Below are 17,442 nucleotides of genomic sequence, written 5' to 3'. Positions count from 1 at the left end.
ATATTTACATACAAATATATTTCAATAAATCGGTCTGCTTTTGATATTTTTTTTCCCCTTTTAGAAATAATTAAATATTTCACTCTACCTAAAAACAAAGAATGTGTTATTTCCCCCCCCCCCCCCCCCCCCCCGAAAAAAAAACCAATCAGTCCTTCCCAAATACTTTATTTTTTGATGCAGCAAACAAAAACACTTTTCAGTAAAACATGCACTCTCGTACACATGATGCTCATATCAGTGATAGCTAATTCTGGCACCCCAGATGTTTGCAAACGGTTTCCCATGATCATCAGCCACCCTTTGGGCATCACTGCCCTAGCATTTGTAAAAACTAAACATCAATTAAGTTTCTTGAAATATGAAGAATAAAGTGCTGTATGTAATTTTAATAGATCCATTACTATCACTACATGAATTATGATTACATAATGTAAGAGACAAAAAGAAAGCAATAACTGAAGAAGAAAATAAATGTTTCCCCCTTAAAACACTGAAAATGTATCACTGGGTACGCAGTAACAAAATTAATAAAATAAATAAAAATCAGCTTAAAAAGGGGAAATTATAACTCGACCAGAATATAGTTAAAGTTCAAGAGCCAGAAAGGCACGTTTGCTGCATAAGCTATATTGAGGAGATAGGTTCCTTTTGGGTAAATAAAAGTCATAAACAATGCTTTAGATTTCATTCCAGGTTCCAATTAGATTTTGAAATAATTTTATTATTCATCAATAATTTTACTCCAAGGAAATAGGAAACTATCTACCCCATCACCTTACAATTCACTGATCAGAATATTGTTTTTAAATAATTACACTGGGAATCACTCAATAAACTGGGTAAGTTGGACACTTCCATACAAAAAAAAAAACAACAATATATATATATATATATATATATATATATATATATATATATATATATATAAATAACTGAAATGGAAGAAATCTCTAAATTTTGTCTAAAAGGGTACAAAGTTTACTTCTCCACATTTCGGAGTTTAGTCAACAACCTCCCTTTACTTGTATGTTTATGGACAATTGCCTATATGTTGTGTTGTAATTCCTCTGAAGTACATCATTGGAAAACTGCAAAATAGGACAAACTGGTATATATTAGTTTTCGGCTCGCTCTTGCCTTCCCCCAACACTCCACTAAAGAGACAGGTGATGGAGACCAGATATTCACACACAAGAATCCCTCTGCACACATGTAACAAAAATTTAAGATTTTCCCCTCCCTACTTCAAGAACTGCACACTTAAGAAAATATTAACTTTAACTCTAGACAAGAAAATTATAAAGCTGTTGCATTATATCAAATTGGAACACATAAATACAATTTATTAAAAACCCTCACCACTCAACCCCTACACATATCACCTTTCCAAACGGTTTATTTAAAATTAGCAGGTGCTTTTACCAAATTAATTAATAAACCAAAGGCAGAATGGGCTTTATTAAACAGATGTTTGCTTGTAGTTCTTTGTATCCAAAACCTTCGTCCCACACATGGCACAAATTCCTAAAAGATAAAAATAGAGGGATTATCACTAGTTCAGTTTACAGTGTGAAAAGAGAAAAATAAATAAAAAAATCCTTTACTAGCCCAGTTAGTCAGTAGTATGTGTGTCATTATTAAATGGACACAATAAGCCCCAAAACAACTTGAAGCTTAATGAAGCAGTGTTGGGGTGTAGATCATGCCCCTGCCATCTTACTACACAAATCTCTGCCATTTAGGAGTTAAAGGGACACTATAGTCACCTGAACAACTACAGCTTAATCAGGGCCGGACTGGCCCACCAGGATACCGGGAAATTTCCCGGTGGGCCGTCGGCACCTGGGGCCGGGGAGAAATGTGGGTGTCCTGCGGCCGCATGGAGAGCTTGGATGGCGGCCGCAGGGGAAGCTCTTCTGGCGGCCGCTGGGGGAGCAGGCTGTTCTGTCTCTGCTCCCCCTCCCTCGCGCGCTAGAAAGAGACCGGCGCCGGAATATGACGTCATATTCCGGCCCCGGTCTCATTAAGCTGCGCGCGAGGGAGGGGGAGCAGAGACAGAACAGCCTGCTTCCCCCAGCGGCCGCCAGAATAGCTTCCCCTGCGGCCGCAAGAAGAGCTTCAGGAAGGCTGGCTGGGCTGGAAGGTGAGCACAGGAGGGGAGGGGAGGGGGGTAACAAAGGTCACAGGAAGGGGAGGGTGGGGGGTAACAAAGGGCACAGGAGGGGAGGGGGGGTAACAAAGGGCACAGGAGGGGAGGGGGCTAAGAGGTGACAGGAAGGGGAGGGGGAGTAACAAAGGGCACAGGAAGGGAGGGGGCTAAGAGGTCACAGTAAGGGGAGGGGGGTAACAAAGGGCACAGGAGGGGAGGGGGCTAAGAGGTCACAGGAAGGGGAGGGGGATAACAAAGGGCACAGGAGGGGAGGGGGCTAAGAGGTCACAGGAAGGGGAGAGGGGCCAAAAGATGAGCACAAAAGGGGCTGAAGAGGGTACAAGTCGGAAGGGGGGCTAAAGAGGGCACGGGATGGGGCTAAAGAGGGCACAGGAAGGGAGGTGGCTAAAGAGGGCACGGGAGGGGGCTAAAGAGGGCACAGGAAGGGAGGGTGCTACATAAGGGCACAGGAGGGGAAGGGGCTAAAAAGCACACAGGAGGACAGGGGGCAAAAGAGGGCACAGAAGGGGAGGGGCACCTATCAGTCTGCCCACCCACCCACACAGGTAACAACAAGTATGTATGTCAGTGGGAGTGTGTCTGTCTGTGTCACGCTGTGTGTGTGTCATGCTGTGTGTGTGTGTGTGTCTGTCTGTGTCATGGTGTGTGTGTCTGTGTCATGGTGTGTGTGTCTCTGTGTCACTGTGTGTCTGTATCATGGTGTGTGTGTGTGTCTGTGTTGTGTGTGTGTCTCTGTGTCACTGTGTGTCTGTATCATGGTGTGTGTGTGTCTGTCTGTGTCATGGTGTGTGTATGTCTGTCATGGTGTGTGTGTGTCAGTCGTAGTGTCTGTGTGTGTTTGTAAAAATAGTGTTTTACTCACTTTTTTTTTTCCCAATGTCATGCTGGTCTCTGCCTCTATGACTGAGATCATCAAGCTTGATGATCTCAGCCAATCCGCCCTGACACAGGAAGCGCCTCTAGTGACCGTCTGAGTGTCTGTCACTAGAGGTGTCACTAGGAAGCAATGTAAACACTGCCTTTTCTCTGAAAAGTCAGTGTTTACATTCAAAAGCCTGCAGGGACAGGCTATAGACACCAGAACCACTACATTAAGCTGTGTGTGTGTGCGCCTGCTAGTGAGTTTGCTTGCTTTTGTGTGTGTATGTGTCTGCTAGTAAGTGAGCTTGTGTTTTTATGTCAATGAGCTTATGTATATTAGTGAAATTGTTTGTCTATGAGGCTGTGTATCAATGAGCTTGTGTGTGTCAGTGAGATTGTCTGTGTCTGCATGTGAGTATGCTTACTGTATAATTAAATGTTTTACTCTGAAAGGACCAATATATTATATTAGAAAAAGCAATATATATATATATATATAATTACTCAATCATCTGGGGTGGCAAGACATAGCCTTACATATTACATGCGACAATATATGGCGCAATGACTTATGGGGCTGGCATAGATTTTTTTTCCCAGGGCTGCTTTGTATCCCCAGTCCGGCCCTGAGCTTAATGTATTTGTTCAGGTGAGATCTATAGCTCCCTGCAGGCAATCTAATGTAAACACTGTATTTTTTGAGAAAATACAGTGTTTACATTGATTGATAGGAATACCTCCAGTGGCCGTCACTCAGACGGCCACCAGAGGGACTTCCTATCATGCAGGGCCCTAAAAAGGCCCTGTACACGTCAGACATTTGAAAATACGTCTGACGTGTGCAGGAGAGAGAAGACACTGTGTGCGCGCCTTCTCTCTCCACCCTGTCAGAGAGGAGAGGGGGCGGGCAAAGACCGCGAGCTGAGCTGTCAGTCAGCTCAGCTCGCGGCCGCACACACCACACGCATGCGCGGTGGTGCGCTCAGGACTTCAGAGGGCATCATGAATGCCGCCCTCTGAAGTATGTGCGGCGAAGCCGCGCATGCGCACAAGGGAGCAATGACGCTTCCAAATGGAAGCGTCTGATTGCTCCCTGCTCGCTCCCGCCTGTTTAGTCATAGGCGGGCGTGGCTTCACGAGGCTCCCGGCGCTGGAACCAGGTGAGTAAAACTGCTTGGCTGGAGAGTCCCTTTAAATCACTTTGTTTATCCCTGCATGTGACTTGCACAGCCTTCCTAAACACCTAGATATCATAGGTTTATGTACTGTATATAGTCTGTTTAAACTGTAATTTCATATCTTATGCTCTTTTAATAGTCTCCTAAACCCTGCAAGAGACTCCTGTGTGCGTTTAAGTTCAATTTAAAGAAAAGGAGATAAAAACATCTAAAGAATGTTAAAGTCTGGAAATTAGACCAGTCACAGACAGGGGAGATGTAATAAGGGCTGCATAAACAGAAACAAAGTGATCTCTCTCATAAATTGCAGATAATTGAGCAGAAGAACTGCAGGGAACTGATCTATAAAGCCAAGCAGCTTCATTAAACTAAAGTAGTTTTGATGCCTATAGTGTCCCTTTAAATGTTACAAAAACAATGCATTATTTTGCTGTGTTCCATTAACATCACTTGTTGGTGCTGTATAAATGCTAATAAATAAATAGTCAAGAATTGATTTGGAAATTGCAACGGTTCTGTCAAAAAAGAAAACACATATATATATATATATATATATATATATAAATAAAAAAATAGAAAGGAATTGGATACATTTCCAGCTTGGCTATTCTGCCATATTGTGTGAAATTACCTGCTCATATCTCAAAAAACAAACATATTTTACAGTTTACAGCTTTCCTATATTGGTCTTATATTTGTAATTCCTGACAATTCAATTTAGTGAATATTGCTGCAAGTGAACTTCCAACGATTTGCTTTTTCCCTCTTCCCATTTCAGTCACTCTAAAAACGAGTCTTTGAGAATGACCCCATCATTGTTTTCTAAAATATCCCAACTTTTGTCTGGTCGAATTTATTAAAAAAATAAATCCATCAGAGCATAGGGAAGGTCACAAAAAAGAAAAAACAAAACACAACCCTCCCCCCCAAAGATCATAAGAAAAAAAAAAGTAACATATTGTGTGTGTGTTATTACTCATCCTGGAGAAAGAATAGAGAATAGCTTGTTACCTTTCTTGTAAGCACAACCTTGGCAGTAATGGGAGCCTGCTTGATGAACTGAACTTTTACAGATACGGCATACAGCAAATCGATTTTTCCCATATGGGTCAAATCTGACAAATCAAAAACAAAATTGGTGTCAGCATGTGGCAACATTCCTGCAGGGATACTTGGATAAAAACGTATATAAAAAAATACAGAAACACCAATCATCTTTGCTATTAAAAGGAATACTACAGTCCGGGGAAAAAAACAAAAACAAAACAACAACAAAAAAAAAAACAGTCTAGTAGGCTACCCCGAATAAAAACATGCATGCATTAAATTATGCATTTTGTTTTTCATTGGGGGTTTATCTAAAAACAGCGTTTCTCTTGTCTGCAACCTTTGCATGCTGTCCCTTCCTCCTAGACTTTCTGTGGATGTCTTTGCAAGGCATGTGCTCTAGAGAATTGTCTGCCTCTTGAGTTTAGATCCACTGAACTAAACAACCATGAAGAGAGGACACAATCTTCACACATACAGTTGCAAGAAAAAGTATGTGAACCCTTTGGAATGATATGGATTTCTGCACAAATTGGTCATAAAATGTGATCTGATCATCATCTAAGTCACAACAATAGACAATCACAGTCTGCTTAAACTAATAACTCACAAAGAATTAAATATTGCCATGTTTTTATTGAACACACCATGTAAACATTCACAGTGCAGGTGGAAAAAGTATGTGAACCCCTATACTAATGACATCTCCAAGAGCTAATTGGAGTGAGATGTCAGCCAATTGGAGTCCAATCAATGAGATGAGATTGAAGGTGTTGGTTACAGCTGCCCTGTCCTATAAAAACCACACACCAGTTCTGGGTTTGCTTTTCACAAGAAGCATTGCCTGATGTGAATGATGCCTCGCACAAAAGAGCTGTCAGAAGACCTACGATTAAGAATTGTTGACTTGCATAAAGCTGGAAAGGGTTATAAAAGTATCTCCAAAACCCTTGCTGTTCATCAGTCCACGGTAAGACAAATGCATCCCTGTTAGCGAATCCACAATACGTAAAACACTAAACAAGAATGGATTTCATGGGAGGATACCACAGAGGAAGCCACTGCTGTCTAAACAAACCATTGCTGCACATTTGCAGTTTGCACAAGAGCATCTGGATGTTCCACAGCAGTACTGGCAAAATATTCTGTGGACAGATGAAACCAAAGTTGAGTTGTTTGTAAGAAACACACAACACTATGTGTGGCGAAAAAGAGGCACATCACACCAACATCAAAACCTCATCCCAACTGTGAAGTATGGTGGTGGGGGAATCATGGTTTGGGGCTGCTTTGCTGCGTCAGGGCCTGGACGGATTGCTATCATCGAAGGAAAAATGTATTCCCAAGTTTATCAAGACATTTTGCAGGAGAACTTAAGGCCATTTGTCTACCAGCTGAAGCTCAACGGAAGATGGGTGTTGCAACAGGACAATGACCCAAAGCATAGAAGTAAATCAACAACAGAATGGCTTAAACAGAAGAAAATACGCCTTCTGAAGTGGCCCAGTCAGAGTCCTGACCTCAACCCGATTGAGATGCTGTGGCATGACCTCAAGAAAGCGATTCACACCAGACATCCCAAGAATATTGCTGAACTGAAACAGTTCTCTAAAGAGGAATGGTCAAGAATTACTCCTGACCGTTGTGCACATCTGATCTGCAACTACAGGAAACTTTGGTTGAAGTTATTGCTGCCAAAGGAGGTTCAACCAGTTATTAAATCCAAGGGTTCACATACTTTTTCCACCTGCACTGTGAATGTTTACATGGTGTGTTCAATAAAAACATGGCAACATTTCATTCTTTGTGTGTTATTAGTTTAAGCAGACTGTGATTGTCTATTGTTGTGATGATGATCAGATCACATTTTATGACCAATTTGTGCAGAAATCCATATCATTCCAAACGGTTTACATACTTTTTTTTGCAACTGTAAATCTTTTCATCACGAATTGCTTTAGGGGTCCAGAGTGTCTCTTTAAAAAACAAAAACTAAGATTCATTGCCATACATTTAAACCCTTTAGTGCCACTGGGTTTAATATTACAGAATATTACTGAAGGGACTTGTACATTGTTGTACACGTTCCTCTTGCTACACTTTGGGAATGCATATTCAAATAAAGCGCTACGGAATCTGTTGCCGCTAATAATAATAATAAATGGAAGATGTAATCTATATGACAAAAGGCAACCTATCTAATAAATAATAATTAGATCCCTGTTAATGATATAATAATATACCTATTATTGACAATAAAAAAAAAAAAAAAAAACAAGTACTAGTTGTGTGCTTACTTTAAAAAAAAATTAAAATATTGTTGATTCCACACGGTAAAAGTAAAAACGATACAAATTTCGCTATGTTACATAGTAGTATCAAACCTGCTGTACAGAAAACAAACCTTATCGGCTGATTTTTTTTCCCCCCATTTAAACAATCTACTTACCTGGCTCTTCTGGAAGTCAAAGCTTTATTTTCATTAAGTTTCCGACCTCCACTTTCTAAAGTAAATATATAAAATATTAGAAAATATACAGATATAACAATAATGACCCATTTTCAGCATTTAATATTTTTAGAAGAGGAACAATTGAAAAATAAATAAATATAGGAATATTAAAAAAAACACAAATAATTCTACTAGTTTGTGACACTCAAAGCCACACAGAAAACATTCCAAATTGTAAGCAATATTTGTATGTTATCCAGATCTAGGAAAATGCTTAATCAGAACAAATGTAAATACAGATGTAATTATTTTTTTTTTTTAACCTATTTATAAGTTTTGAGGTGAATACAAAATTACAGGAACGCATATAGATTAATTCTGCGAGACAAAGCAATACGCAAGCAGGTTCTTTCTAAATAGGCAACGATTATACGTATAAACTTTGGTCCAACCCAAATTTCAAAGAAAACATCTGGTGTGTGAACTAAACAATTTGCAGGCACAGACGTACTATATGTATGTACTGTTAGGGAGATTTCGCCTTAGAAATCTTAAATTAAAAAGTATTTAGATCTCGGTTTAAAAAGGAACATTCCAAGAACCATCACCACTACAGTGCCCTGTAGTTATTGTGTTGGGAGTGCCATTCCCATTGTAAGTAGTCAAACTTTAAAATTGGTTTTTTTACCCAAGGCCTGGTAGGTACTCCTCCAGATTTCAATTAGTTCCTATGGAGCGCTGGAAGCTCTTGCTTAGGAAATTCCATTAGCTTTCCTGAGTTTTCCTCAGCTGATCTCTCTCATCTAGGGAGCAAAGTCCCGTACTAGGCAGCTTAGTTTAGACAGACAGCTACCATTAGACCCAATGTTAAAATAAATAAAACTATTCAAAAACGAGTTGACTATTCCAATTGGTAGGGCGCTGTAGTGCTAATGTTGTTTTGAGTGTTACTTTAATAAACAGAATGCACTATTTGAATGGTAATGCTACAGAAAAAACAATAAAGGTTGGAAAATATGTTAAAATAAATAGTGAACGAGATCACCCAAAATTAATAATTAACACAAGAAAACTATAGAGAAAATTTCAACTATCTCAGCAACACATAAATTAGGACAATCATGTTTAGATTCACGCTGCTCGAAACCCAGGTTCAAATCTCAATCAGACAACCTCACCAGTAAGTATCCTTAGGCAAGACACCTAATGATATGGCTACCTACCTCAAATATACAGATTATAAACTTGTTTTTACAGTGGGTTTTTTTCCCACCACAAACATCCACTTTCTATAATTGAAAGAAGTGCTGCTGAATCAGCTGGCCATCGACAAATGCTAATAATAACAACAATACTATGTTAATGTGTGCTTTTCAATATTAGGAACATGTGGTTGTGTTTTGTGGAGCTGGGACCCGCAGGGTATGGTTTAAACACCACCATCTGGAAAGTGCCCATGAAGTGGGCATAGTTATAATGGAATTGCCCACAGAGGGCTGGATAAAGGGTTAAGGACTTATACACTGACATGAATGTTTCCAGGGTTTAGAATAGGCAAGGACCATGCATGCATGATGCTTGGAATCACTGTGATGCATAGGAGACTTGGGTAGCACAACCTGGTGTCATTTTGTAATGAGGGTGTTTGTTTGGTGTCACTGAAACTCATAAAGCTATCTCTAGATATTTTGTACATGGACATGACCCACATTTTATTTGTTGAAACATCACATTTCAAATATGCCTTGCTGACTTCAAGTGTACCTGTATTTACTCTGACATACTATATATTTACCAGTTGTATTCCTTGCACCAGTTTTCCATGTATCTGGAGTGATAACAGTGCCCAGCTTCTTCTCACCTGCCATAAACAGAAGAATAAATAAATGTGTTGTTTCCCCCCCCCCTATTTTTTCCATACTAAGTTTCAGGATGCCATCCAATAGAACAAACTTGTTCTTAAAGATGGAAAGCACAACATTAACAACCTCAAAGAATAACAGGAAACTTGTGTTTTGAACAAACTATAATCCATTGGGTAAAAGTGTATTTTAGCATATTTTATTATTTACCGTTTTGTTTACGTGTCTTACATTGGGCCCAAAGTGTCAATATTTTGTGTTGCCATTATTTTCCAGCACTGCCTTAACCCTAATGGGCACGGAGTTCACCAGAGCTTCACAGGTTGCCACTGGAGTCCTCTTCCACTCCTCCATGACGACATCACAGAACTGGTGGATGTTAGAGACCTTGCGCTAACACACCTGCTCCCACATTACACCGGGGAGGGAAAATGGCTAATTTGGCCCTATTTGGATATTTCCACTTAGGGGTGTACTCACTCTGTAGCCAACGGTTTAGACATTAATGGCTGTGTGTGTAGATATTTTGAGGGGACAGCAAATTTACATTGTTATACAGGCTGTACGCTTACTACTTTACATTGTAGCAGAGTGTCATTTCTTCAGTGTTTTCACATGAAAAGAAATAAAACATTTACAAAAATATGAGTGATGTCTGGGCCAGTGAGGGTGCTCTGCAATAGGTGCTGTCTGGGCCTGTGAAGTAGCGCTGCAATGGGGTGAGGGTGCTCTGCAAATGGGTGCTGTCTGGGCCAGTCAGGGTGCTCTGCGCTGGGGTGAGGGTGCTATCTGGACCAGTAAGGGTGCTCTGCAATGGGTGCTGTCTGGGCTATTGAGGGTGCTCTGCAATGGTGCTGGCTACACCGATTAGGGTGCTCTGCAATGGGTGTGCACCATAATAGCAATGAGGAAAAAAAAAACCAAAAAAAAAAAAAACGCTATCAAACACGTGAACGAAATGGTAAATAATAAAATACACTAAAATACAATTTTATCCTTCACTGGCTATACATAGCTAGACACAATCACTGTCTGTATAATCATCACCCTGTAAAAGTGCCAACATATGAGGTAACACTGTACAATGACTAGACAAGACTTACAGTTAACTAGCTTACAGTGCTTATTCTAATTCTGTATGTTCTGTATGTTCTGTATGTTAAATAGAATTGTCAGCATTTTTAAAATTGGAATTAAACGTACAATTTTTTTAGTTTATTTAGCTACAATCCTAATGCTGTGACTGATAGTGTTCCCCTGTATAAAGACTGTTACAAGCAATGTAATATCTGTATCCACGATTAGTGAAATAATGAATGTTTACATTCCCCTCAGACCATACTATATATATTAAATATGACAGTAGCTTTCACAAGTCTCATAACATAGCAGAAAATAATAATAATATAGTTTATATATTATCTTACATTACTCTCAGACCATAGTATAAATAATAATAATACAGTTTATATATTAATATTGTCTTACATTAGTCTCAGATTATAGTATAAATAATAATAATAGTAATAACACAGTTTATATATTAATATTATCTTCCATTAGTCTCAGATTATAGTATAATACTAGAAAAGCTACAATTTCTGGGGAAATTGTGTGAAGTGTTCTTGCCTCCACCAGTAGTTTACAACTGGAGTGGGCGGAGTAACTGTTATTATTTATTTATATAGCACATTTAATTGCAACTTGTTGCCCAAAGTGCTTCACATTTACATTAAAACATACATTTATAAAAACATTAGCAGGTGTACAAAAGGCCCTGTCTATGACATCACGTGCTGCTCCAGCCTGGCACAGGTCAGAGTATTTTGGCGGTTGCCATCTTCAAACGGTCGTATTTTAGAAACTATACATCCTACAGCGAAGAGCTTTATATTGTGGGAAGCACAATACCCAGACCTACATTTTGATGCATAGTATGTCTCTGAAGTATTACAAATGAAGGCACAGTCGCAGTTTAGAAATTGCCCTTCAAATTTAAGCTGGCTGGAGTGGAGTTTCAATGAATGTCAATGGACGGCGTGAGTTGCAAACAAATGGTCATATCGTGAAAACTATCAGGACTATGGCTAGCGGGAATAGTTTTGATATAAGATTTGTGTAGGTGGGCTTGAAAATGAGGGAGTGGTGGCAGTTTAGAAATCATGTCCTGATTTTTCAGCTTTTGCCAGCTCCCACTCTAGTTTTGAACATTTTGCCATTCATTCCTATGGGACCAATTTCGCCACAAGAACGACGATATTCCGTGAACCATTCGGCGAAACGTTCCACAAAGTAATAGCAATCCGATCGGGAACAATCCCCACGTTTCTGTATATTTCTGTCTATGTAGTGTAAAAACTGTGGGAGGAGTTAGGGTGGCAAATTTGGCTATAATAAGAATAATATATATGTGAGATAACATAAAGTGGTATTGCTATGCAAGAACACTTAATAATAATATATATGTGAGATAACATTAAGTGGTATTGCTATGCAAGAACACTCAATAATATATATGTGAGATAACATTAAGTGGTCTTGCTATGCAAGAACACTTAATAATAATAATAATATATATGTGAGATAACATTAAGTGGTCTTGCTATGCAAGAACACTTAATAATACAGTGTATATAATTTTATCTTCCATTAGTCTCAGATTATAGTATAATATAATACAGTGTATATAATAATATTATCTTCCATGGGTCTCAGATTATAGTATAATATAACAAACTCAGGCTGGAACTGCTGCAAAGCCACTGCCGCAGAGACATAATAGGAATGGCAGATGGATCTGGTAGACTTAGAGTTGTGGATACAAGGCATATTGCACAGTCTGTTCCTCTACATAATTCATTTTCTGCACTTTCAGAGTGTAGTGGTGTTGTGGAGAGAGGCACTGAGGCTAGTGGCGTTGTGGAGAGAGGCACTGAGGCTAGTGGCGTTGTGGAGAGAGGCACTGAGGCTAGTGGCGTTGTGGAGAGAGGCACTGAGGCTAGTGGCGTTGTGGAGAGAGGCACTGAGGCTAGTGGCGTTGTGGAGAGAGGCACTGAGGCTAGTGGCGTTGTGGAGAGAGGCACTGAGGCTAGTGGCGTTGTGGAGAGAGGCACTGAGGCTAGTGGCGTTGTGGAGAGAGGCACTGAGGCTAGTGGCGTTGTGGAGAGAGGCACTGAGGCTAGTGGCGTTGTGGAGAGAGGCACTGAGGCTAGTGGCGTTGTGGAGAGAGGCACTGAGGCTAGTGGCGTTGTGGAGAGAGGCACTGAGGCTAGTGGCGTTGTGGAGAGAGGCACTGAGGCTAGTGGCGTTGTGGAGAGAGGCACTGAGGCTAGTGGCGTTGTGGAGAGAGGCACTGAGGCTAGTGGCGTTGTGGAGAGAGGCACTGAGGCTAGTGGCGTTGTGGAGAGAGGCACTGAGGCTAGTGGCGTTGTGGAGAGAGGCACTGAGGCTAGTGGCGTTGTGGAGAGAGGCACTGAGGCTAGTGGCGTTGTGGAGAGAGGCACTGAGGCTAGTGGCGTTGTGGAGAGAGGCACTGAGGCTAGTGGCGTTGTGGAGAGAGGCACTGAGGCTAGTGGCGTTGTGGAGAGAGGCACTGAGGCTAGTGGCGTTGTGGAGAGAGGCACTGAGGCTAGTGGCGTTGTGGAGAGAGGCACTGAGGCTAGTGGTGTTGTGGAGAGAGGCACTGAGGCTAGTGGTGTTGTGGAGAGAGGCACTGAGGCTAGTGGTGTTGTGGAGAGAGGAACTGAGGCTAGGGTTGTTGTGGAGAGAGGAACTGAGGCTAGTGGTGTTGTGGAGAGAGGAACTGAGGCTAATGGTGTTGTGGAGAGAGGAACTGAGGCTAGTGGTGTTGTGGAGAGAGGAACTGAGGCTAGTGGTGTTGTGGAGAGAGGAACTGAGGCTAGTGGTGTTGTGGAGAGAGGAACTGAGGCTAGTGGTGTTGTGGAGAGAGGCACTGAGGCTAGTGATGTTGTGGAGAGAGGCACTGAGGCTAGTGGTGTTGTGGAGAGAGGAACTGAGGCTAGTGGTGTTGTGGAGAGAGGCTTGGAGATTATGGTGAGGCCTAATAGAAAGCAGTTGTTGTTGGGGGATTCCATCATAAGAGGTGTGGAGATTGACAGTGGTGGTCTTGTGAGATGTCTTCCCGGAGCTACTGCTCACAGAGACAGGAGATGTATCTGTAATATTGCTAAGCGAGTAAAGCAGGAAGGGGAATTGAATGTACTTGTCCATCTAGGGACAAATGACTTGGCTTGCAATGAGGTTTCAGAGGTTAAGGAAGTTTTTAGTGTTTTTGCCAATGATATACGGCAGGTTGCTTCCACACTGTCATTCTCTGAAGTTCTGCCTGTGCATAACACTCAGAATGACAGGCGGATGCGTATTAGGGACTTTAACTTGTGGCTTGGTGAATGGTGTCGGGAGCAAGGATTTGGCTTTATTTCTCATGGTAGCTCTGTTTGGAATGGAAATAAACTGTACAAAAAATATGGTTTACATCTTTCTCAAAAGGGAACAAATGTTCTCATTGAGCAGTTCGGAGGTTTTGCTAGGATGTATTTAAACTAGGAGGGGGGCAGAAGGGTGATAAAACATCAATCCAATTGTCCCCCAAAACAAGGACAGAATGTGCCTGTAGCAAGTGTGTTAAAAATGATCAGCTTAGAGTCATGTCTACAAATGCTTGTAGTTTAGGGAATAAGATCCATGAACTTGTGGCAATAATGGCAACTGATAGTGTAGATTTAGTCGCTGTTACTGAGACATGGTATAATGAGAAAAATGACTGGGACATAGCAATACCAGGGTACTCTTTATATAGAAAAGACAGGGAATGCAGGAAAGGGGGAGGGGTGGCCCTGTATGTGAAGGATAGCAAAAAATCTAGCCTAATAAAAGTTAGTGAGGTGAACATTGAGTCAGTTTGGGTTACGTTAAAATTTGATAATCACACAGTAATTCGTGTAGGTGTGATTTATAGGCCCCCAGGACAAATTGAAGAGTTAGATAATCTACTAGTTGAGGAAATAGCTAAAATGACAATGAAGGGGGAAGTTATCATCATGGGTGACTTTAATCTTCCTGATGTGAATTGGAAAACAAAAATAGCTGCTTGTGCCAGGAGTACACATATCCTACACTCCCTACTGGGATTGTCTCTAAAACAAGTAGTTGAGGAGCCAACTCGTAAAGAGGCCATACTAGATTTAGTGTTAACAAATGGAGATTTGGTATCCGATACTACTGTAGGTGAAAGTTTAGGATCCAGTGATCATCAATCAGTGTGGTTTAATATAAGAACAGTGACTGAGTCACACCACACAAAAACAAAAGTTTTAGACTTTAGAAAAACAGACTTTTCTAAAATTAGAATATGTGTAAAGGAGTCATTATCAGACTGGAGCAATTTAAATGGAGTCCAAAAGAAATGGGATTATTTAAAAGTTGCACTACTGAAGGCAACAGAAAATTGCATTAGGCTTGTCAGTAAAAGCAAAAAATTCAAGAAACCACTGTGGTACTCCGCAGATGTGGCCAAAATAGTAAAAAACAAAAAGTTAGCATTTAGTAATTATAAAAAAAAAAAAAAAAACAGAGTGAGGAAGACAGAATGATCTATAAGATTAGGCAGAAAAAGGCTAAGCAAGTTATAAGAGCTTCCAAATCACACACAGAAGAGAAAATAGCACAGTCAGTAAAAAAGGGGGACAAAACTTTTTTAAGATACAAAAATGAGAAAAGAAAAGTAAAACAAGGATTAATTAGATTAAAAACAAAAGAAGGAAAGTATGTAGAAGAGGATAAAGGTCTAGCTGACTGCCTCAATAAATATTTTTGTTCGGTATTTACAGATGAAAATGAAGGAGAGGGAACTCAGTTAAGAAAAAAGACAAATGAGTTATTTATTACACGTGAGTTTACAGAGGAAGAGGTTCTATTTCAACTGTCAAAAGTAAAGACAAATGGGACCTGATGGAATACACCCAAAGCTATTAAAAGAGCTTAGTGGTGTACTAGCAAAACCATTAACAGATTTATTTAACCAATCATTGATAACAGGAGTAGTCCCAGAAGATTGGAAGTTGGCGAATGTTGTGCCCATTCACAAGAAAGGTAATAGGGAGGAGTCGGGCAACTATAGGCCAGTAAGCCTTACTTCAGTAGTGGGGAAAGTGATGGAAACCATGTTAAAGGATAGGATTGTTGAACATCTAAAAACATATGGATTTCAAGATCAGAGACAACATGGGTTTACTTCAGGGAGATCATGCCAAACTAATCTTATTGATTTTTTTGATTGGGTAACTAAAATTATAGATCAGGGTGGTGCAGTAGACATTGCTTATCTAGATTTCAGTAAGGCTTTTGACACTGTTGCACATAGAAAGCTTATCAATAAACTGCAATCTTTAACCCCTTAAGGACACATGACATGTGTGACATGTCATGATTCCCTTTTATTCCAGAAGTTTGGTCCTTAAGGGGTTAAGTTTGGATTCCAATATTGTTGAATGGGTGAGGCAGTGGCTGAGTGACAGGCAACAGAGGGTTGTAGTCAATGGAGTATATTCGAAGCTTGGGCTTGTCACCAGTGGGGTACCTCAGGGATCTGTACTTGGACCCATTCTCTTTAATATTTTTATTAGTGATATTGCAGAAGGTCTTGATGGTAAGGCATGTCTTTTTGCTGATGATGCTAAGATATGTAACAGGGTTGATGTTCCAGGAGGGATAAGCCAAATGGCTAATGATTTAGGTAAACTAGAAAAATGGTCAGAGTTGTGGCAACTGACATTTAATGTGGATAAGTGCAAGATAATGCATATTGGACGTAAAAACACAAGGGCAGAGTACAGAATATTTGATAGAGTCCTAACCTCAACATCTGAGGAAAGGGATTTAGGGGTGATTATTTCTGATGATTTAAAGGTAGGCAGACAATGTAATAGAGCAGCAGGAAATGCTAACAGAATGCTTGGTTGTATAGGGAGAGGTATTAGCAGTAGAAAGAGGGAAGTGCTCATGCCATTGTACAGAACACTGGTGAGACCTCACTTGGAGTATTGTACACAGTACTGGAGACCATATCTTCAGAAGGATATTGATACCTTAGAGAGAATTCAAAGAAGGGCTACTAAACTGGTTCATGGATTGCAGGATAAAACTTACCAGGAATGGTTAAAGGATCTTAACATGTATAGCTTGGAGGAAAGACGAGACAGGGGGGATATGATAGAAACATTTAAATACATAAAGGGAATCAACACAGTAAAGGAGGAGACTATATTTAAAAGAAGAAAACCATAACAAGAGAACATAGTCTTAAATTAGAGGGACAAAGGTTTAAAAATAATATCAGGAAGTATTACTTTACTGAGAGGGTAGTGGATGCATGGAATAGCCTTCCAGTTGAAGTGGTAGAGGTTAACACAGTAAAGGAGTTTAAGCATGCATGGGATAGGCATAAGGTTATCCTAACTATACGATAAGGCCAGAGACTAACGAAAGTATTTAGAAAATTGGGCAGACTAGATGGGCCGAATGGTTCTTATCTGCCATCACATTCTATGTTTCTATGTTTCTATGTATATATTAATATTATCTTCCATTAGTCTCAGATTATAGTATAATATAATAACACAGTGTATATATTAATATCTTCCATTAGTCTCAGATTATAGTATAATATAGTAACACAGTGTATTTGTCGTTATTCTCTTACATTTGTCGCACACCATGTTTACCCAGGAAGTGATTCTCTCACAATGCCGGAAGTCCAACTTGTCAACAAACAGCAGCCTTTTCCGGTAAACACTGGCGTCACTTCTCGCGACCTTAGTTAACCAATCACAGCAGGTCCTGTGTCCCGGC

At 40.3% G+C, this 17,442-nt stretch overlaps 1 protein-coding gene across 1 annotated transcript; it reads right to left on the bottom strand.

The window, feature by feature from the left end:
- Positions 1 to 1,381: 1,381 nt before the first annotated feature.
- Positions 1,382 to 17,373, bottom strand: CRIPT (CXXC repeat containing interactor of PDZ3 domain). Its single transcript, XM_063441471.1, has 5 exons — positions 17,294 to 17,373; positions 9,507 to 9,572; positions 7,709 to 7,763; positions 5,224 to 5,327; positions 1,382 to 1,527 (listed from the first exon to the last, which is right to left on the bottom strand). The coding sequence occupies exons 1-5, from the start codon at positions 17,307 to 17,309 to the stop codon at positions 1,463 to 1,465; spliced, it is 306 nt and encodes a 101-aa protein (XP_063297541.1). The 5' UTR covers positions 17,310 to 17,373; the 3' UTR covers positions 1,382 to 1,462.
- Between the last annotated feature and the right edge of the window lie 69 nt (positions 17,374 to 17,442).

The sequence above is a fragment of the Pelobates fuscus genome, chromosome 2 (genome assembly GCF_036172605.1).
Source record: "Pelobates fuscus isolate aPelFus1 chromosome 2, aPelFus1.pri, whole genome shotgun sequence".
In the NCBI taxonomy this organism is placed as follows: Eukaryota; Metazoa; Chordata; class Amphibia; order Anura; family Pelobatidae; genus Pelobates; species Pelobates fuscus.
The sequence above is the reverse complement of the archived record's forward strand: the minus strand, read 5'-3'. Positions and strand labels throughout refer to the sequence as shown.